This window comes from Microplitis mediator, chromosome 1 (assembly GCF_029852145.1).
Source record: "Microplitis mediator isolate UGA2020A chromosome 1, iyMicMedi2.1, whole genome shotgun sequence".
Lineage (NCBI taxonomy): Eukaryota > Metazoa > Arthropoda > Insecta > Hymenoptera > Braconidae > Microplitis > Microplitis mediator.
This window is the reverse complement of record NC_079969.1, coordinates 25,779,638-25,803,092: the sequence shown is the minus strand read 5'-3', so window position 1 is coordinate 25,803,092 and position 23,455 is coordinate 25,779,638. Positions and strand designations below refer to the sequence as shown.

The window sequence follows — 23,455 nt, the reverse complement described above, 5'->3', positions numbered from 1 at the left end:
TAAGTTGAAACAAACTAATTGTATTATAAATTATAATTATCAAATCGCATTAAATTGAGCAATTAAATAGTATCATTTGCTTTTACATAAAGTTCCGTCAGCAATAAAAACAACTCTTGCGTGTAATCGCCATCTACTGTAAGTCAGTTTACAGTGATTGATTAAAGAATTTTTTTTACCGTAATTCTAACATTGCATTGTCACAGCTAATAATAATAATCATAGAAATACATTGTTATTAAATTAAAACGTTATTTTTTTACTCTAATGAATTTTGATATCAGATTCACAGAAAACTTTCACCATTCGATGTCACATCGCTCACAAGTTTTTGGGATACTTTTTATATATAAATTATGCAGGTTAAAATTTTTTTTTATCCATTCTCGTATATTTATACTTCGCGTCGGTTTAAACAAAGGATAGAACTTTTTTTTCGGGAAAAAAAAATTTAAATGGCATGTGCCAAAAGTCCGCTACCTGAGCATTCATTTTTTTATGTTTAAGTAATAGGTATTTTATATACTGCTATGTAATAGTTTTATTTATAAAAAAAAGAAAAGGTTATTTTCCTAGAGTTACAATACTCAATTTTGGTTAAAAAAAACAGTTAGCTGAAGCTATTGAGCATAAATTGATTGATGATTTTAAAAAGATGACTAAAGAATCAAACGAAATAACGATAATAGTTCTTTTGTTTCATATTAATACATTTACCTACTCAAAGTATAGTAATAGCCTTAAATGGCCGACTTTTGGTCCATTCACCCTATAAAAATTTATGAAATTTATATGATTGATCATTTTTTTTAAAGTTTAGTTTAATAATATCTATCGATTTTAATAGTATAAGACTATTGGTTTCTCTCTCAAACTATCGTGATACCTGGTTTATAAAAAAGACAGAATGATAGTTTTATAACGAGGTCCGACTGTACTGATAAATAAGAATTTTATCAAGAGATCGAATACTTTGAACCCACTAATGCTTTTCAATCACCGTTAAAGAAAATCTTTAAAAATATGTTGTGTTGACCTACACAGTTTTTTTGCATAATGATTTCCAAGTATTTTTTATTCTATATACTGAAAAGAAATTAGTTAGAATAACTACAGCACAATAGCTAATGACGAAGTGATAATCAGCGGTTTGATTCGCGGATAAAATATCTTTGCCAAAATATCCCCACACAGATAAAAAGGATTTTTTGGTACAAAAAAGTTTTACTCACCTCAATAAATTTTTTACATTACACGGAAAAAAAGAAACTTTAAGAATTAGTGTTTGAAGTTACAACCTGGAACCTGGGTGTCAATATAGGAAATTTTAATATTCCAAACAATAAATTTTATAATACGTGCCATAAATTTTTAATGCTCAAGTTACGATTTTTAAAGTTCAAATATCAATTTTTCCTGCATAGACATTAAATTTTAATTTTTATCCTATATAATTATTTACGTTTTAATTTATAAATTAAAGAATTACTATTTAGAATGATAGTATTTACTGATCACTTTGTCATTATATTACCTGCCAAATTTTCTTTGTATAAATAGCAGAGTGCTGTTACAAGTAGATGGGCTTATATATTTTGTAATTACATATACACACATAAATAACGTGTAAATGAAGGGCATAGTACTATTTCAAGCATAAAAGTTTACTTATGTTATAATTCCCTCCACACAAAACCTGTGAAAAAAGCCGTATTGCTATATATACATATAGTAGACTGTGCCAAAAAAATCGACTATTTTTTTTTTTCAAAAATTATACGAAAGATATTCTTCAAGCCCTGATTTAAAAAAGAACGATTCAATTTTAATACTATATACCTAGATATATATTCATCATTGACTAAATCATTTTCTTTAATCAGGGAGAAGAGAAAAAAAAATTACTGTAAAGGTCTGTCCAAGTACATTTTGTCTAAAGATATTTTGTCCAAGGATATATGTACCTGAAAATCGGAACGTTTCTCGCAGAACGAGAATAAAACAATGAAATGAAAAGTAAACAATCTACTGAATCTTGATTTTTAAAATATTCTGCATAACTCGTATGAAAATAACATATATGTAAAAATATATGATAAATATCAGAAAATATATGTGGCCAATTTAACTATATTTTCTGATATATTTTTTTTTTACATTAAAAAATATAATATTCATCATATACCAGTCCGTATATATTTAGCATATATAAAATATATATGTCAATCATATACAAAAAATATATTTTTATCATATATGAATATATATATTCTTGTCATATACGAAAACTATATTTTATCATACATAAAAGTATATATTTCTATCATATACGAAAAATATATTCTGATCATATATAAAAACATATATTTATACTGTGTATGGAAAAAGTTTCTCATTCGTATGACCAACTCCGATTAAATTAGATCTAAATTTTAATATACTCTTAATTTGATGCGAATATATAATATACCCATGTACATATACATACACCAATTAAAATATATGCTTAAATATAACAAAGAAAATATATAGTGCCATATATAATATAAATTATATGCTATTATTATTATTGTTATTATTATATATTTCATTTCATATAAAAATTTTATATTTTTTGAATATAAACGGATATATATCAATACAATATATTATAAGGTAAATGTAATTGTATATATAGCTTAATATAAAAAACATATAAGTTACATATATGGAATATATATATTTACTACTGTATATAATTTTGTATTAAATCGACCAAAATCTCTATATGATTTTTTATAATATACAATATAATATATCATATATTTTTTTGTTGCAAACATATATGATTTTCTATATTTTAACCATGTATTGTTTTTTCATACGGGAAGTGCTAGTAAATCAGCCGAAAATTGTAGGTCACCCCTTAAGTCACCTTAAGCAGTCAAAATTCAAATTATATAAATTTTTTCATTTTCGTTGCACAAAAAACGTTACGATTTTCAGGTGCATGATATTTTGTCGTGGATATTTTGTTTGAGGATCAAAAGTAATAGAATCATAGAAAATTTATAATTCAAAAGTAGTAAAAAAAAAATCATTTTTTTTTTTTTATTGAAAACTTTATATATTTTTATTTAATATAAGAAAACATTATACAAAGATGTTTGGTGTCGATGTAAAAATCAATACTGCCTAATTAACATTACAGATGAATTATTATTATAATAATTATTTAAATTGTATTTATTAAGGCAAGATAATATAAATATTTACAATCAACTGTTAAACAATTAAAATGGCATGGATTTAAAGTAAAGTATCATTTCATTATAATAATTAACAATAACTGATATAATTAAAATATAAATAATAATAATACGAAGTAATATTGATATTATAAAAATATACTTTATAATTACATTAATCAAATCGATGAAATTAATATATAATTAAATTATAAACTACGAAATGTTTAATTAGTAATACTATAATGATAAAGAAGAAATATTTCAATCATTAAATATAATTAAAATAATTTACAATATAATTAAAAAAAAAAGTCCATTGAAAAAATTATATACGAATTGCTTAATAATTAATAATTAATGATTAATTTTTAAAAAAATATTAACGAAAATCAAGGATCGATACCGACTTTATCTTCAATAATTCCTTTCACTTTGAATTTAATTTTATATCTTTAAAATATTTTTCTTTACTGACTGAAGTAATTCTCCTACTGTCGGTGAAATAGATCGCAAGATTTACTTGATGTTTCAATCAATGGTAACTCTCATCACTTGTAAAATATACACCAGAACACAATCATTAAACTTTAATATTAATATTTATAATAATTATAATATAAATTTATCAAAATAAGTATAGAGTGTATACAACAAGTGTGAGACCGACGAAATTCAAATAACAACGTCTTTATGTCTCGGATAAATTAATAAAATTTATCTTGATAAATTTAATAACTTTTAAACTATACAAATAGATTTATTAATTAATAACTTAAATTATTATTTAATTTATACCTGAATTTAAAAAAAAAATATTATATTGCAATAATAGTCTTCACACTACATAGATTGGCTCGTTCTCGTGCGTTGGTATGCAGAAACCGCTATAAATTTTAAGTTCAAATCCTGAGTAAGATCTTGCCGGTATTGATCCTGGATCGGTGTGTTTTTTCGGACATTTACGGCCCGTCGAACACTGACACAGTGGAGACGCTACAACTTCTTCTAATTGTGGACTGTGTCTTTTGCGTACTGTAAATAAACGACACGGTTCTTTTGCCTGACAACGTATTCTCTGTAATTGAAAGAAAAAAGATTTAGTAATTATTGATAGCTTAAGCAATATTATAATTTTTTTATGATACCGGCATGGAAACTTGGAGTTTCAGTGTCTTCCAGTCGAAACGAGCTAATTTCAGTCTAATACGGGGAACTAGGATATTACACACCTAGGGAAGAAAGTAAGACATTCCAACCCGCGTGTATAATTAATATTTTAAACAAATGAAATAAATATTTACTGTTGCTAACAATGAAATGAAATGAAGAAAACAATCATAGATTTTCAGATCCTTTTCCATGATTATTTTCCGATATCGACTTTTTTCCGGTATTACTATTTTGGAAACCGCATGAGTGGCAAGTAGCAAATATTAACTTCGACTCCGCCGTCCATCTTACGGCATTAAATAAATTATATTATTTTTAATTGAAATGTTTTATTATGTGAAATTAGTGTTTTTGGCGCGTTTTTTTTAAGCGGCCGCCCACCGAAACAGAAGGTGAGGGCGGCAAACACGCGGATTGGGTCACTGTATTTTCCTCCGTTGTGTGCATACTATTTTTCACCAGATTTTCACCCGAAAGTTTAAATTTTTGCTTCTGTTTGAGGAAAGAATGTCGCATACGCTAATTTTCATCGTTTGTTTTCTTATAAAAGGAAAGAACGACTTTCCTCCCTCTAAACAGGGCAGGAATTTAAACTTTCGGCGCAGGTATTGTGAAAAAATATTAGCAAACGCGTAAATTCCGAATGCCTTCAGTCAGCGGGCAAAAACAAACGTGTATCATCCCTTGGAAGAAACAAAAATTTTTCGATCGTAAAGCACGAACGAGTCGTGCAATAATGTCTCTGCCCGCTGATTGAAAGCATTCGCAATTTAAACTCTGATACTTGTCATTCGTTTAATAGTAATTTCAGACCATTAATTTTATTTACGTAAATGACAGTTCTGACTGTGATTAAGTTTTATAAAAATTAGTGTGAATAGTAAATAGTATTTATAGTTTCTGCTTAATTATAAATTGCAAATGACAATTTACGCTTACGCTAATAGTTGGTCTTAAATTAACTTGTTTATGACTGGCTGCTGATACTGACATTTTAAGTTCCAATGCAGGTAATCGTGAAAAATATTGTGTGTAACTCAGGATAAAACACGATTTCAAACTGCGGGTGATATCAGCCAACTTCACCCTAGTCTGAAATCGTTTTGTTTCATCCCTTGTCATACAATATACTATTAAATTACTTACACTTTGCGGTGAACATGCAAATGAATATATAAAATTAGGACTTCCATCAGAAGTTCTGTGTGGCTGTCTTTTAACAAGATATGGAACACTGCCAGGTCGACAACGGCAATTTATTTTTTGTATCGTTGTATTTCTGGGACCACTGCCTGGAGCCAATGTCCACGTTACATCTCTGAAAAAAATTAATTTATTAGCACGTGATATTCTGTTTTATTAAAAGTTCTATACTGCATGTAAAATACAAAAGAGTGCATAGTAAGGAAGTAATTGTCGGTGTACTCTAAAGATTATAAAGTTATGAACCGTATGAAGGGAAAGTATTCGATTTGATTAATTTATATTAAATTTAAATGAAATAATTGGTACTTACTTGAAGTACCGACAAATGGGCAATCTCCTGACGGGTTCGCAGAGCTTGTACTGTCTGGTTTTATCCACTATTGTATGTCCGTCAGCAGCATGGAGACTTTTCGGACAACTATGTCCTTCCGGGCATCTACATTGTCTCTCGACCCAGGGAGTACCGTAGAGGTCAACTTTGCTGCAGACCTCATTCTTCGTACATTCTGGTAGCTCCTTCTCGCTACTCTGTAAAAAAAAAATTTTCAAATTACAATTTATTTAAATCCGACTTCTCCAATAAAAAAATAATAAGAGCATGTAATTGAAATTATCAAAGTTGTTATTAAATAAACAAAACGTGTTCAGTGCATCATTAAACCAAGATTGTAATGATAAAAATAAAGTGATGTTAGTCTAGATCTGAATGACCATAAATTGGAACGGAAGGAGCCAGAATCAAGGATATTGATCTGTATAGTATCATCAACATCAATAACCGTATCACTGGTAGCAGCATAACATTTATGTGCACATGAATGCTGTCTCTTTGCTCTACTACTAAAATCCGATCTCTTAGAGAAGCAAATTAGTGTCCGCCGTTAGTGAAATAATGGCTGAATAGGCTTCCTTCGAGAAATAGCGGAAGTCTGCTCGAGAATAAACCGGACGAGCCCACTCCCCACGTCACAATAGCGACATCACCATCACAACCATCACCACCATGTGCTTCCTCCTTTACTTACGAGAGATTACGAATCAAAATATCGCCTTTTGCCTTAGGTTTAAATCCCTCGCGTCTTTCCCCGCGTTCTTTTACTCGCTCTCTCTCTTTACTTCGTCATCTCGACTCATGCTTGCTCATTCATTTGTTGATGTTGTTATTGCTGTTGTTGTTGTTGTTGTTGTTGTTATATATCTATATCTATATATATGTATACCATACCATATACTCTTCTCAGCACTTATCTGTTCGAATGCCTTTTTACGTTTTTACCTATGAAATCCCTTGGACCTTGACGGAAGCCAGTCAACAGTTTCCTCCTCAAGACGATCCCTCTTCAAGATAAATATCTTTTTCTATTTTTATTTTTCTTTACTCTACTACTACTAACTACAACTACAACTATTTATCATCATTTTTCTCTCATTCTTTTTTTTACTTCTCATCCTCATCTTCATTCTCCTTCTTCTCATCCTCGTTTTTTTTGATACTTGATTATTATTTTTTCTCGAAAATTTCTTCATTGTTTATTTTCATCTCCTGATTACGATATTTTTCGTGGCTATTTTTCCTCTGGGTATTATTATTTTTTTCCTTTTTTCTATGCGAAGGGAAAAAGGGGGAAGGTAAAAAGGTACAGAAGGAAGAGGGATAAGGGATACACAGGAAGGAATTTATGAATTAACAAAAAGCTCCATGCTAAGAGATTACGAGTTTTCTACGATACCGGAAATGGATAGTTTTTTTTTTATCTATTATTATTTTTTTTTCTTTTACTCGACCAGACGTAGACCCAGTACCTAATCCTAAAATCTCGTCTCGATACAAGTCGAACCTCAGGAGGCCTGATAATTTATGATTATTTCAGTTAGTTTTTTTTTTCTCTTTATCTTTTTTTTACCTAAAGCAGTAATTACGACTTTAACAAGAATTTTTCTCGGACTTACAAACGACTTCCGGTTAATTTACGTCGAATTTATTTATTTATTATTTTCAGTATATTCAAAATTTAAAAATATTCAGAAATATTTATTTTAAATTTATTCTATGGCATAATTCAATGGCTAAGTGACATTTGTATCGTCTTTATTGTATAGATTACAACCTTTAACACTTACAATAATTACAGTGTAATAACAATAAGGATTGAATAAAGAGTGGGAGATAACGAATCATAAGCGCACCTAAAAGACTTTCCAATAGCTTTCACTACAGTGCAATTGACGGTTAAATACAAAAAATATTAAATAAATAAATAAAAATATGGATATAAATATACACTCGTGGTCGTGGTGTACGCGTGTACTTTCCATTGAGAGGTACCATTAATCCTGTCAATGCACCCAGTCAATGAAGCAATTGCGTAGGCTCACATGCTTATCATCTGTCACCTATAAATACTTTTATTTATTTTCATTTAACGTTACCGAAATTTTTAATTCAAATTTTCATATCTTCAATAGTAATTAAAAAAAAATTTTTTTTTTTTTAATTTCAAACTGAAAATTAACTGAGATGTTAATTATTTTTTAAATGAAAAATTATATGCATTCTAAATAATTTGATTTTTACAAAATTTTTTCCAGAAAAAATAAAATTCATGGTTTGGAAAAATTTATCATAAATTTCAATTTAGAATAATTATAAGATTCTATTGCTCACAAGCTTTGATTTGATACCGAATATGCCTTGAAAAACAAAAAATTATTTTTCAAAATAAACCCCAGCAAAAAATTTAAGTCCCAGGTCCAATTAACATTTTAATTTTTATTCAATTTTCAAATTCTGAAATTAAAAAAATTTTTTCCAGAATAATTAAAATTCGGGTTTGGAAAAATTTTTCATAATTTCAATTTAAAATAATTATAAAAAATTTTATAAAAATCTATTGCTCACAAGCTTTTATTTGATACCCAACATGCCGCAAAAAAAAAAATTTTTTTTAAAATTAACCCCAGCAAATTTTCCCTAAAATTAATTTTATTTACATCATTTCCTATCAGTCAGTAAAATATTTATAAAAACTAAAATTTCTTAAAAAAAAATCAAAGTGTTCCATTACGGACCGCCCAAAAATCCTCATATATCTCAATATGGTTCCTAAAATAAATAAATATAAAATGCAAGTCCCAAAAGGTGACAATAAACTAAAATATAATAATAGACGACCGGAAAAAAATCCAAAGTGATCCGGAAGTTCTCACGCATCTCTCGCTTTTCTCACAACCGCATTACTGAATGAACCTGACACCTGGCACTCGTATATACTATATAGTATATAGTATATAGGAACACCCAACATAAACACAGTAGAATAATCCAGTAGCAGCACACCAGCGGTGTAATATAGCTGCTCTAAGCTCCAGTAGCCAAAGCAGTAGCAATCAAGTTCTAGATGACCGAGTACCCATGACTAAACTTAATCTCCTTAAAATTCTCCCCCTTAAAAAATTCAACAAAAAGATTTTTTTAAACCCAGACAAAAACTTACAGTGATGTAAAAAAGTAAAACAACATCCGCTTTAACGATTTACCTTTTTTGTTAACCGACAATTTAACCGTCTCACCGTCGCGCGATAATTATGAATTATTATTAAAGTTAAAATTGCGGATATAGAAAAAGCTGCAGGCGGGGAGACACTGTTATTCGCAGTACCGTTCAAGTACTTATACTTATAATACCTACAAGTTAAAGAGGAAATGACGGTTACACAGGAATCTCCAAGTCGATCAACTTATTGCTAAAGGCTAAATAAAAGATATACACGTTTATCTTTTAAATAAAAATAAATTATACGGTTTAATTAAATAAAAAAAAGTTATCATTAATTATTTTTTTTTACTATCAACTCTTTTGTAAAATAAACAATTACGATTTCTCGAGATCAACATTTACCTCTCGTCTTTCGCGACAGGTTATTTAAGATTGTCGCGAGTGGGCGCCAGTCTTAGCCCAAGGCTACATAATTTTTACTTTCTTGTTCATATAATCGCGACGCAACTACTTAATAACTTTTTTTTTATTATTTTTATATTAAATCCGTTCCTACTAATAATAAAAAAAAAACCTTTACAGACATTCTACTGTACTATAAATAAAATAATCCCTCTTACGCCTGAGTATTTACAAACTGAATGTACAAAAAAAAAACAAAATTCAGCCCGGATAAAAAAGAGCTTTAATTTGACTTTTTTATTGAAATTTAAGTCAACTGAGCCAAAACTAAATCAAATTTTACTTTTTTGACTTAAATGGACACTAAGGATGTCAAGTTAATCAAAATCAAACGTGTTTTTCATCCATTTTTGACTTGTTGGCTAAGTTGACCTAGTGGTATTCATTTAAGTCAAATTTAAGTCATTTTTTGACCCATTTCGAAAATAAAAGACAATTGATTTCTTCAGTTTTTGATCACCCGGTCAAAAAAAAAACTTGAATTTGACTTCAATTCAAGTCAACTAAAGCCAAAACTAAATCAAAGTTGATTTTTTTTATTTGAATAGACGCTATTATAGGTCAAGTTATTCGAAACCAATCGTGTTTTCATCCATTTCAATAAAAAAAGTCAAATTTTGCTTGGTCTGGGCTTAGCTGATTTAAATTTTATTCAAAACAGTCAAATTTACGTCATTGTTTTGACCCACACTATTTCGAAAATAGAAAACAATTGATTTCTTCAGTTTTTGATTACCCGGTCAAAAAAAAAAAATAACTTAAATTTGACTTCACTTTAAGTCAATTGGAGCCAAAATCAAATCAAAGTTGACTTTTTTGACTTCAATGGACACTAAGTAGATCAAGTTAATCAATATCAAACGTGTTTTCATCCATTTAATTCAAAAAAGTCCAAATTTGCTTGGTCTTGGCTTAGCTGACTTAAATTTTAGTCAAAGAAGTCAAACTTAAATCGTTTTTTTGACTCAGACTGATTGTTTACCCGGGTCAAAAAACTAAATTTAAGTCAGAACCAAATCAAATTTTACTTTTTAGACTTAAATGGTCACTAAGTAGATCATTAGTCAAAATCAAACATGTATTCAATGCATTTTTGACTCGCTTTTGACAAACTCGACCTCTTTAGTATCCATTTAAGTAAAAAAAGTCAAATTTGACTTGATCTCAGTCGATTTGAATTCTCGTAAAAATAAGTCAAATTCAATTTATTTTTTTGACCCGGGCGAAGTTGATTGCTTGTAATTTCTGTTTATTATTTGTATTGTAATTATTATGATTATCATTGTTGACAATATAAATTATATATGGTAAAAATAATGGATATTGGTTATGGATAATGATTTAAAAATAGTAGGCGGAAAAATAAGTGGCTTTTAACGGCTGAATCAAGCGGTTTAAAGACTAAAAAAGGCGCGTGCGCATGCTGGCTATACCACTCGCGTTCGCCAGTCAACTCAGCCGGAAATTGGTCAACAGCATACTTGGTGATCATGCATCGCCTGCATTTTTACAACCTGCAGTTTTATTAACGCTCCATATCAGATAATATTAGCACATATTTAAATTAAATTACAAAGTTAAAAAAATTTAAGCAAAACATTTCTTACCCCAATCTGATAAAGCACCCGCGGCTTCTGATGTGAATGATGCGCGTGACGATGTTTCTTGTTTTTGATATCAACCAAATCGATTTCGATCGCAGCATCTCGAAACTCTTTAAGTTCCATCAGAAATCTGATGTCATCTATCGACAAATATTCTCCCAAATATTCCTCACTCTCTTCATCAAATTTTAGCATACTACCACTACTTGTTGTCAACAATCCAAAATATATAAACGCAAAAAAAAATTCAATCTTCATTTTCATTTTTTACTTTTACTTAATCAATAAAAAAAATTTTAATTTAATCCCTTAAATTATTAAATGCGTACTGCAAAATTTAATCGGCAATTAATAAAAAAATATTGTTATCAATAAATGAATCATCAAGTCTCTGATAGTCAGCAAAATGTCCACATCACAATATTTTAAAAAAATATAAAATTAATCACATCACTTTAATGTCAAAGGTGTTCATATTAGTAAACACGTAATAAATAAATATAAATATTTAGCTCAGTATCGAGTTTTAATAAACAAGATATCGAATGACGAATAGAACGTGTGTTTACGGTTTGATAACAAGCACTGATTTAAAGAAACCGCTTGAGTAAGCGAGTGAGTGAGATAACTTTGTAATTATGCTGAGAGAATGTACGAAAGATTGACACTTGCTCAACAGACAATTGCATGTGATACTGTCAATATTATTAGTTATATCACACACTATATTATTATTGTTGTTGTTACGATGACTAAATAATTAGTGACTGCAAGTGTAAACTATTGAATGATAGTTGTCTGTATTTACTTGGAGTACCTTCGGACTTGAGAGTAAAATTGTACAGGTCGTGTAGTAGGTGAACAGTACAGAGTGGAGTGCCGGGCGTAGAATGGCGCCCACGGGATACCTAAGGTATGCTGCGGTGAACTGGAGTCGTAGACTAGAGGCAAAGCATGAATGGGTGCCCCCACTTAGTTTTATATTTCTCTCAGCGAGACTATGTCCCTCAAACTAAAACTTGAGACCTACCACCACCACCAGCATCATCACCGCCGCCTGCTGCCACTACCTTGCTCTCCTCCTTTACTTTACCACCTTTACCTCCTGTACCTCCACCTCATCCTCCTGCATCCTCGTCTTTGCTCTGTAGCCGTATCTCGATCCCCTCGCCCCGGTCCAGCTCTTGCTCTTGCTCTCGATCTCGTATCTGCCCTTCTCCTCTATACCATAACATTTTACTTATTTTATTATTTTTATCCTTAACCGAGACCAAGACCAACAACCAGAATAACCAAATGGAATACAAGTGCTCAGTTTACTCCTCCCAGCGTTAAGGATGCTGGTGCGCTCCCCGGTACCTTCATCTCGAGTGACTCGTGATGCAGCATCCAGCGTATCTTCTTACTTTGTACCACTAAAATATCTCCTACTGCTTCAATAACTCCAGGTGCACTGAGTGAGAAAGATGGCCCATTAGCCGTCATCTTAAACACCCGAGCCAATATTTTTATCTCGCGCTTCACAGCTGCTTCATATCAATGAACATCCTCAGCTTCACAACCTACTTACACATACATACATTTACTCCAATTAACTTTATTTCATTACACTACTAAATAAATAAATTCATTATTTATGCTTACAAATTAATTTAAAATAAAGTAATGCCTTAACTCAACGCCATTAAAAACCACGGCTTCATTCATGAAAATTTAACTCCATTCACGTTTAATCCCCACTCTTATCGATGTTAATACACACTTCTCAACTGTCCATTCCTCTTTCCTCTTTACTCACCTCACCTTTATATATATATATATATATATATATATATACCTCAACTTCTTATCTCTTCACTTCTTTCCTCTTAACCGCTGCGGCTGTTGTCGTCTTACCACTATACGTTTTTTTTTTTTTTACTTATTATTTTTTTTTTTACGCATAAACAACCACTGGCATCACTACAGCATCAGGCTCTACTGGTTCACCTTACTCGTATAATAATTGTACTGCTGAGGTGAACAGCAATATATATATATATATATATATATATATATATTAATACTTGTTGTATAAATGTATAAGACAGCGTGTGTCTCAATGGATACAACACTATCTATTATGTAAATATATATAACTTCTACGGCAATATATATATATATATATATATATATATATTTACAAGAAGATAATTATCAGTACGGATAATACATAAATACCAATGTAATTATTTAAATGATTAAAAAAATAAAAGTAATGTTTAATAAATGAGTAAAGTAAAAAAAAAAAACTAATGAAAAATAAATGAATGAATGAAACGAGGAGTGAATGAATAGAAATAAGATGAATGAATGAATAAATAAATAAATAAAGAATGAAGGAGCAAGCGAGCGAGAGTAAGAGAAGCTGCGGAGAAGGGGAGAGACATAGGGGCAAGGGGCAGGTGGACGCAGGTGTTTCAATAACGCCCGACCGGAAGCTCGAGAAACTGCGTTCGGAGCAGGCCAAACACGGAAACGAGACCCATTAATATCCTTATAAGTAATCTTCTTTGATCCAGTACAGTAGCGACTTAACTCAGGCTTTTTTTTATTATTTTATTATTCCTTTAAATCCGATGCTTAAAAATAGATTTGACTTAAAAATTTTTTTTGTATAGAAGATAAAATAGAACCTTTTTTTTTTGCAGGTAAACTGTACGCGGAATTTGGGCGCAGACATGGCCGAGTAATTGCTGCGGATACTGCACATGGTTTTGGTGGAAAATTTAAAGTAGAGGCGATACTGCCACAACCAGAAAGTTTTAATTTATTGAGAGAATTACGGAAACAAACATCAGGTTTAGCAACTCCGCAACTTGTTTTTAGTCATTGGGAGGTAAGTGGACGGTAATTATTATTAATTATAACAAATTGTTAATATAATTGTTATAATAATTGCAGGTGATTGAGCAGGATCCATTCTGGGCGCCGTCAACGGAAGAAGAATATTTACATTTTGGTGAAAAAGGCGACAGTATAAATCGCGCTAAAAAATACATCGACGCGGTACGACGTCGCAAAGGACTACCTGTTGATTCACAACATGTTACACATGCTGAGAAACAGAGAACGTTGTCTAAAAATAAATAAATACGTATACATATAAAGTTGAATGAAATTATTTTTGACATATTAAATAAAAATTTTTTATTTAGTATTGTTCCAATTAAATTTATAATTTAAAAAATAAATATTTAACTAACAATTAATCATCGTCATTAAAAACAATTTTTTTTCCTTGGAACCCTTGTTTTAAAATATCTTGTTGTTTTTTACGGGCCGCCCATGACGGATGCAACTCAGCATTATTTTCATTTTTATCTTTTTTTACATTATTCGTTGCTTTTTTAAATCCACTTGATTTATTACTATAACTTGAGTCATTTATCTTTTGTTTATTGAATTTATTTTTATCACTTGAATATCTTTTATCATTATTTAATTTATTTCTGTCATTACTAAATTTATTTCTGTCGTTGCTAAATTTATTTCTGTCGTTACTAAATTTATTTCTGTCGTTATTAAATCTATCATTTCTTCTATCAAAATTAAAAGTATCACGATCTGGTCTTCTCATTTTACTTCTCATATCCCGTCTATTTTCATGTTCCCTATTATCATTATCATTATCAGCTTCAGGTTTTAGAGGAATATCTAAATAAATAGGATTATTGTCATCAGAAACGAAGAATGGATCAATTACACGTTTAAACTTAACTTTATTTGCTTCATCATCTTTCTTTTTATCAATGTCATCATCTTTATTATTATCATCGTCATCATCTTTTTTACCATTATCATTCTTTTTAACAATCAGTCTTTTATTACTCATTTTACTGGTCTTCGTAATAGATTTTTTCAAACGATCATTAACTTGTTTATCTTCTTTATCTTGATCTTCATTAATTTCATCATCATCTTTATCTTCATCTTCCTCTTCATCTTCATCTTCACTATTCTCGTCACTCACATCCTCCTTTTCTTGCTCGACTTCATCCTGACCATCATCTTCACAATCTTTTTTAATTTTTTTAGCTCCAGAAACTCCAATTTCCTTTTCGTCTCCATTATCGTCATCATCATCATCGTCATCCAAAGCCCTTTTATCTTTACCACGAATTTTATCCTTCTTATCTTTTCCATCTTTCTTATTCTTATCTTTTTTTATTTTATTAGCTCCAGTTACTCCATTTTCCCCGTCGCCATCACCCTCGACTTTCTTATCACTATTTTTATCTTTATCTTTTTTATTTTTCTTAGGTTTGAGTTTCTCCTTATATTCCAACCAACTAGAATACTCTGGATTATTTTTTTTAAATTTATCGATACTATTTTTCAAAATTTTGAAAAATGCCAATCTGCCCAATGCTTTTATCCTAGCATCGAATTTACTATCAGACAAAATTTGTTGTAAATTAAGCGTATTTTTCATTGCAAATATTGATACTTTATCAAACAGCTTAGTGTTTTTAAATTTTTTTATTTCCATAACTTGTGAATATAATTTTTCAATTTTATCTTTAACGTCGGGATTTTTACTCTTCTTGGCTTTCATTGCCGCCAATTTTTTAGTCAACTTTCGAATTACTGCGAGACGCGCAGCTTTAACATCTTTCCTCAATAATACAAACTGAAATTAAAGTTTAAATTTTAATTAAAATTATTAATTATAAAATTATGTAATTGTCAACTATAAGACCCAATTATTGACATTAAAAAAAATTGAACACTAGAAATTATGAATTAAATTCAATATTACCCGCATGAAAATATTATACATTAAAAAATATACGTTACAGATATAAATATATATGTGACAATACATGGAATCTTATATAGATTTCAACCGATTTTATTATGTTCCTATATATATTTTCTCTTATATGAGTTCATATATTTCCGTATAACTTCAATATATTTTTTATATATTTGAAAACTTATCAGTTTTTAAATATATTAAAAAATCAATGTCATTTATACATGGAATCAAATAAGAATACATATATAATTTATCAATATATGGTACGATACATGTACCGGGTATTTAACTTTATATATTTTTCGATGTATAGAACCATATAAGTCTCCCCATATATGTAAGAATAATAAAAATCTGTTCTTTGCTCTCTCCCTCTTTCTCTTAGAAGATTCAAACATTGTGTTCAGAATATATATATATAAGTGAGCTAGCTTACGAATTTACATATATAATTATCAATATATATAATACATATATGTGCTAACTTATAAGTTTACATACATGATCATAAATATATGTAATACGTATATGTATTACCTTATAAACTTACATATGTAATTAACTATATTAAAACCTAATATATTATATATATAATTATTTGTATATGTAATATACGGGATCCATATAGGTACTGATATAGGAAAATATATATCGTTTTTGGCCACTTCTATGGGCCCATATTTATTATATATTTTTCCATATGTGTTTATCATATATGGTATTCCCATGCTGGTAACAATTAATAATTATATAATAATTCCATTTTATACTCCCACGGATTCAAATAATAAATTTTATTATTAATTCATCCCTGTTTAGAAAATCTCATAGAATCCAATAGATTCTCATAAATTCCCTTAGAGATTTGATAAGAATGAATGTTCTATGAGAATTGCTAGAGTTAAGTATAGAGCCTTATACATACAGCTATCAGAATCTATCGGATTTTTGAAGCAGGGATGTCACCATATTTAAAAAAAAAGTTTATATATATGACTCATAAGTACCAGTTACGGACAAGCCATAAAATTTCTATAGAATCAGTAATTTTCCAAGATGTCATAAAATTTTTTTAAAAATCTCATTCGTCATCAGTAAAATTTATTTTTTAGTTTTCTAAATATTTAAGGCCATTTTCAGACAGTGCTCCCACTTTTAAAAAATTTTCAATTACTTTCAACTGTCATAAGGGTATCAAATTTTTATTAATTTTAAAAAAAACTAAATCGTTAATTGAAAAAAAAAAACACACACTTAAAATTTCACTGAGATATAAATTTTAAAAAATTGCTTGAAATTGACATCAATTGAGAGTCAAACAAAATTTGTTAAATTTCAGTAAAATATTCATGTTAATTTTATAATTCGAATTTTTAAATGATCCTGAAGTTAGCAGACAGTTAAAAATTTTCAAATTTTTGTTTCAACGACTTAATTTAAAAAAAAAAAATAAAGTAAAAATATGCACATGTAGAAAATTTAATAAACTATAGGTGCAATTTTTTCAAATATTTTTTTTTTAATAATTTATTGTTTAAAAAAAAATCCAAAAATTATTGGACGTCGGCTAACTTCAGTATCGTACTTTTAAATTTCGTAGGCTAAAATTTGTAGTCTGAGAATGAAGTGCAAATTAAAAAAAAAATATATATTTATAATTTTTAACAAATTTTGAAAGAAGTAAAGTACCTGCTTATAAATTTTATTAATAAAATTATTTGAAGACAGAAAATTTTAAATTGGTCATTTTTTTTATAGAACTGAAAACTGAGAAATTAAAATTAAACAATTAATAAAATAAATGTCAATAATTGTGTCTTTTATTTTATTCTTAATTACTTTTAACCTCAAATTACATTTTTCTATTTGTTAGTTTAAAAATAAAAATGAATTACTTACATTATTATTTATTTTAATCATTTTTGTTTTGTCTGCTTTACTAGGCTCCATGTTTTTGAAAAAATATTCTATTTATTTATCTTTAAATAATAATTATATTTATTAAATTCAAATAAACATCAAAGAAAAATAAAAACACGTGTTCTCTATTGCCACAAAAATATATTATCGATATTTTGTTATCGATAATAAAGAAATCTTCATTTAATCATGATACTAAAGTTAACCGACGTCCAAGAATTTTAGAATTTTTTTTTCCCTACAATAAATTATAAAAAAAAAATATTTGAAAAAATTGCATTTACAGTTTTTTAAATTTTCTACATGGGCATATTTTTTGTTTTTTGTTTTTAATCGACATACAATAAATTAAAATTTAAATAATTACTCACTCATTAATTAATAAATAATTTTTATTAATTTAATAAATTCTATACATTTACAAAGAATTAATTTTTTAAAATAAAATCAAAGTATGTAAATAAATTCGTTAAAAATATAAATACTTAATTATTTCAAATTTCTAAATAATCAGTTCCAGGATCTTGATCTAAGATAAAATATAAATTTTTTATAAATTTCATCATCAATGAGCTCATTGAGCACGATGATTTTTTTTATTACAATCACTAGAAAAGTAACCTTGGAAATGTTTTGTTCATTTGATCTGCGTAGAACAAGTTGATGTGTCTTTTTATTATAAATTTGAATGCTGCAGACATGAGTTTTAGTATTCGGACCTAAATGATAGACAAGTCTGTTCAAATACGAAATGACCGTCACAATTTTTTTGGTCAGTGTCCGTCATTTCGGACCGTCAAAAACTTTTTGTCACAAATTTGGTCAGTAGACTACTTAGATGATTTGTGACCGTCATTAAATTTTTGGTCACAAATGAACGTTTAGAAAGAATTTTGTCAGTCACAACCAGCTAGATATTTGGACGAAATATTTTTTTGTGACGGTCTGTCATTTTATGAATGGTCCGCTGGCGGCCTTGTGGCTGACGTCTATGACAGAGGTTCCGATGATACAGATCTCGATGATATACACAAATTCTCGATGATACATATATATGTGTCATCGTGATCTGGGTGATCTAATTATCTTTATCATAGAGAATCTGTGTAATGGGAGCAGATGTCTATTAGACAGATCTTGAATACGCAGATGTGCTGATGATCCAGATCCCGATGATTCAGATCCCAAATATCTAGATTACCCTTTAACAGATTCCTGATGATACAGATAATTAATCACCTATAGATCCCGATAGCATAGATTGACTTTCTTACTTACTGACTGTAGATCTTATATCAAAAGAAAATGGTGAATTCAAGATTTTTTATAGAAAATTTTTGAATTATTTGTAAGTTTTCGAATAATTTGAAAAATTTAAGAATAATTCCAACTCTTCGCGTACCTCTAATCCTTATATTCAATGAAGGCAATTTATTGTAAATAATAAAAGTAATTGTATATTTATAAAACTTTAAAAGATTACGAACTCATAATTAATTTCTATTTTTATTTTATTGAAATTAATTTATTTACAAAACCAGAGTTCGATACAAAAAGTTTATTTACAATATATTTATATAAAGATGCATAAATATAATTAGTCAATGGCTACAACAACTGGTGCTTCGTCAAACTCTTCTTCTTGCAAGTTTGAAAAATCCCATGAAAATTTATTAGTGAGACGTGTTTGCAATCTTGTTGCCTCAGACTTTAATCGTCCTTCGATTTCAGGATTTATTTCAATAGTAGCAAATAATTTACGTAGATGATGATAAACAAAATTATTACTTGAGACAATATCGCAAAGAATGTCTTCCGGTGCGTGGGATAATTGAATTTCAATAATATGTAAAAAATCAACGTATATACTCCGGCGATTTGATATCGCTTTCTCAGCGCCGCAAATCAGAGCAATTAATTTCTTCCAGTGCTCAAATGCTTCGAGACTCTGGCCGACGAGAAAACAGACAAATGCTAATTGTAATTCGCCAATTATTTCTGATTGACTGCAAAATAAAATTATCAATTTTAATAAATTTTACAAAACGGAATTAAATGTTTAAAATTCAATTTAATTATCAAGGATTTTGTTGAAATGGAAAACTGCTGGTAAAATTATTATCAGACTGAATCTGATGTAAATCAATCAATAATTTTTGAGGTAATTTATAAAATTTTGACTTGAAGATGTTCAGTTAATTATTTTTTCATCTGCTGATATTCGATAGAGACGATAGCCAATAAAGAAAAAAAAATCGGAAAACAGTTGACCCTGTGGACCAACCCCCCAACACTCCCCGCTATTTTCGAGCTCGGAAAGGTTATTATAGGTCAACTTTTGAGCTCAAAAAACGGCTGGATCGGGAATATATACATTTCGCTGAAAATTAATTTTTGACTGACAATATCTTCGTAAAATATCAGCCAATTTGTATGCGCTTTGCGTTAATAAAAAGAGCTTGTTGAGAGTTAGATGTGATAAAACTTAAAAACAAATTCGTTGAGTGATTTACGAGTTCTGCATAAAAAACTCTACTCCAGAATCTAATCAGCTCTAAGTCTTAACGAGCCAATTTGATTGCCGCCAATCACGTTCAAATCGATCGATTCGTTCTAAAGATATCATACGAAAAAAAATGTTTACACGCATTTATATATATACACACACACACGCACGCACATGCATAATTTAGCTTCCTAGGAATTCAATTTTTGAAAATCGGATTGAAACCAATAACTTTCCTGTTTTTGAAAATATTAAATTTTCATAGCAGGAAGTTAAAAAAATAGACTTGACTCGATTCTACACTTATTTTTTAATTAATGGAAAATGTATAGAAAACCAGATTTCAGCATCTAATAAAATCCATAGAAAATATATAGAAAACCAAAACTTATCACCGTGTAAGAAAATAATTTGAAAAAATACTAACTCTTTCATTTTTTGAATAGTCGCATTAAGAGCGTACGTTGAATCTAAAGAATATTCTGTTATTTCAGCAGGTGTAGCATCATCTGGATAATTCCTTTCTGGTATTTCAGTAAATCTAAGCTCAGTACCTTTTTTAGCTTTTAAATTTGGTAATAATAATTCTTCTTTAGCTTCTACTGACAGTCCACTCTCTCTTCGTCGTTGTTTATTTTTATCATTCTCTTTAAGACGCATCTCATTGTCGTAATTTTCTAACTCTAACGCTGATCTGACGAAACTAAATGAGGATAAAAATGTTAAATTTATTATTTGTGTTTCAAGTGCATATATTTAATTGTTCTTTTACTCACCCGCTCAAAGGCAGACATCGTTCTAAAATATTATCATCAATTTTATCAGTCAATTCTTTCCATTGATTTAACATCTCATAAGGATATGGACCTAAAAATTTATCTAGTTCTTTATGATTAGTTTTAAGTCTTTCTACTAATTCGTCTTCAATTGCTGCACATAAAATAACATAACTTAAGTTAAAAGTATGTAATTATTAACTATAATTTTATTAAAGTAACATAATAAATAATTACGTAGAGAACTCATGTCTTCTTCTTTTTTGTCCCATTGTTTGACAATAAAATCTTTTTCCTTAAAAACATGAAAAAATCCAACCCTGGGTACTGATTCATTAAATTCATTTGTTGCACTGAATAAAACAAAAATAAAAATCAATATGAGATATTAATGATACTGAAGTTAGCCGAGGTCCAATAATTTTTTTATTTTTTTAAAAACAATAAATTATAAAAAAAAATATTTTAAAAAATTGTACTTATAATTTGCAATGAATTTATGTCACCGAAAAAATATCTGCTTAAAAGATTTGACACAACCCAAGTAGCACATAAACAACTTTAAGATGTCATAATGATGTCTTTGAAAAGGACAAGAAAAATTTTGTTCTGTCCTAAGCCAAGTTCTTTTTTATATAAATAAGACATACAGATGTTGGTCCCAGAAGTCATAGGAAATTTGTCTTCTTTTTTCCGTCTCAAAAAGTCATTTCAATTAAAAAATCGTTTAGATGATTCATTAGTGATTCACTTTTTGTCATCACTTGTGTCAAGTCTTTTAAGCAGATATTTTTTCAGTGATGTAAATTTCTGATCGCTTTGTCAACATTTTGGTGCCTAGATAGGTCAAAAACAGCCTCAAAACTGACATCTTATAGATGTCACAATGCCAAGTGTCCCACTTGGGAAGAGATGACAAAAAGTGTATTACAAATACTGGTCACATAAGTCATCCAAACAATTCTTTAGTTGCAATGACTTTTTTAAGACAAAAAAAGAAGACCAATTTCCTGTATTTCTTATTTATATAAAAAAAAACTTGGCTTTGAGAAAAAAAAAATTTGTCTTGTTCTTTTCAAAGACATCTTTATGACATCTACAAGTTTTCTGTCTTAAGGTAAGAGTCCCAGTACCCGATCACTCATGTTTTTGTACGTCTATATTTACTCAATATATCTATACAAATACATGAAGTGATTGGGTACTAGTTCCCTGATCGGGTACTAGGTCTTTTACCTTACTTGGGATAGAAAATTTTTGTTTTTAATTAATTTACCTGTAGTGAATGAAATGTAATCCAGGTGGTATCATTTTGATACCTTTAAAATTACTTCCAGTGGTCCATGATTTTAAATCTATTCCAAAGTCTGTTCCAGGTGACATATCCAATACAATTAATGTACCACCTTGTTTGAATAAATACTTTGCGACTTCCTGATTCATCTCACATGATTTTTTGCTCTCCATAATTGTCTAAAGAATATTTATTTATTAAAATGATACCAAAGATAAATAGCAATGATATTGTAAATAAATAAATGATGCTGAAAGTAACCGACATCTGACAGTTTTAGTGTTTTTAATGACTAAGTACCAACTCGAGTGTTATCAGGAAAATTTTAACTCTTTTTTTTAATTTTGGCCTGTCAGTATTTAATTTGTTTATTAAAATTAAATAAATTTTCTTTAGTGACCGCTACTTTCAGCATTATAAATAAATAAGTAAGAGTATACTCACGTTATATATTTGAATCACGCAAAAATTTAATAGCCTTATCAATAAATAAACGTTTATTTATATTTTATTTTTATTCAAATAATTTATTAACAAATGAATAATTTTCAGAAAATAATAAAGTTGCGTTGTAAATACGAATTATTTACGTTTATTATTTTTATGGTTATTGAATTTACCGACTGACAAGGCTGATTTTCATTAGAGTTATTTTTTTCTATGAATTTACTTGGCGCGCTTTTTTTTAAACTAAAAACGCGGTAATATTTAAGCTGTATATTAATTTTCAAGTGATTTTTTACAGCAGCCGACATCTGAATCCGTGTTTTTAATATGATCCTGAAGTTAGCAGACAATTAAAATTTTTTGAATTTTTTTTTCAACAAATCAATTGCAAAAAAAAAAAAAATATAAAAATACGCACATGTAGAAAATTTAAAAAACTACAGTTGCAAATTTTTCAAATATTTTTTTTTATAATTTAGGGTTGTGAAAAAAATTCAAAAAATTATTAGACGTCGGCTCACTTCAATATCATATTTTTAATT

General features: G+C 28.8%; 4 protein-coding genes across 4 annotated transcripts in view; 1 reads left to right on the top strand and 3 right to left on the bottom strand.

Annotated features, from left to right (window-relative positions):
• The window catches only part of LOC130667107 (elongation factor-like GTPase 1), a 34,667-nt gene extending 20,247 nt beyond the window's left edge, over positions 1-14,420 (top strand). The window contains exons 6-7 of the mRNA XM_057468570.1: positions 13,860-14,047; positions 14,113-14,420. Of these exons, the coding sequence (XP_057324553.1) occupies positions 13,860-14,047; positions 14,113-14,301 (377 nt within the window). The 3' untranslated portion in view covers positions 14,302-14,420. The remainder of the gene's footprint in view (positions 1-13,859; positions 14,048-14,112) is intronic.
• LOC130667135 (protein giant-lens) lies at positions 3,462-12,963 on the bottom strand. Its single transcript, XM_057468626.1, has 4 exons — positions 11,173-12,963; positions 5,917-6,134; positions 5,547-5,718; positions 3,462-4,305 (listed from the first exon to the last, which is right to left on the bottom strand). Exons 1-4 carry the CDS (start codon positions 11,431-11,433, stop codon positions 4,066-4,068), a joined length of 891 nt encoding a protein of 296 aa, XP_057324609.1. The 5' UTR covers positions 11,434-12,963; the 3' UTR covers positions 3,462-4,065.
• On the bottom strand, positions 14,342-18,025 carry LOC130667115 (myb-like protein X). The gene is made up of 2 exons (XM_057468583.1): positions 17,870-18,025; positions 14,342-15,841 (listed from the first exon to the last, which is right to left on the bottom strand). Exons 1-2 carry the CDS (start codon positions 17,918-17,920, stop codon positions 14,417-14,419), a joined length of 1,476 nt encoding a protein of 491 aa, XP_057324566.1. The 5' UTR covers positions 17,921-18,025; the 3' UTR covers positions 14,342-14,416.
• Positions 18,026-19,405: 1,380 nt separating this feature from the next.
• On the bottom strand, positions 19,406-23,067 carry LOC130674377 (protein AAR2 homolog). Its single transcript, XM_057479693.1, has 6 exons — positions 22,911-23,067; positions 22,449-22,645; positions 21,410-21,525; positions 21,173-21,326; positions 20,824-21,099; positions 19,406-19,896 (listed from the first exon to the last, which is right to left on the bottom strand). The coding sequence occupies exons 2-6, from the start codon at positions 22,637-22,639 to the stop codon at positions 19,488-19,490; spliced, it is 1,146 nt and encodes a 381-aa protein (XP_057335676.1). The 5' UTR covers positions 22,640-22,645; positions 22,911-23,067; the 3' UTR covers positions 19,406-19,487.
• Between the last annotated feature and the right edge of the window lie 388 nt (positions 23,068-23,455).

Coding starts and splice junctions, on each gene's coding strand:
- LOC130667135 (XM_057468626.1), bottom strand. CDS start 11,433: ATGAAAATGAAGATTGAATTTTTTTTTGCGTTTATATATTTTGGATTG. Junction 5,719..5,916: donor CCCATTTGTCGGTACTTCAA/GTAAGTACCAAT, acceptor AATTTTTTTCAG/AGATGTAACGTGGACATTGG. Junction 4,306..5,546: donor TTGCATGTTCACCGCAAAGT/GTAAGTAATTTA, acceptor TTTCAATTACAG/AGAATACGTTGTCAGGCAAA.
- LOC130667115 (XM_057468583.1), bottom strand. CDS start 17,920: ATGGAGCCTAGTAAAGCAGACAAAACAAAAATGATTAAAATAAATAAT. Junction 15,842..17,869: donor TGATTAAAATAAATAATAAT/GTAAGTAATTCA, acceptor CTTTAATTTCAG/TTTGTATTATTGAGGAAAGA.
- LOC130674377 (XM_057479693.1), bottom strand. CDS start 22,639: ATGGAGAGCAAAAAATCATGTGAGATGAATCAGGAAGTCGCAAAGTAT. Junction 21,327..21,409: donor AGAAGACATGAGTTCTCTAC/GTAATTATTTAT, acceptor TTTTATGTGCAG/CAATTGAAGACGAATTAGTA. Junction 19,897..20,823: donor ACTATTCAAAAAATGAAAGA/GTTAGTATTTTT, acceptor TTTATTTTGCAG/TCAATCAGAAATAATTGGCG.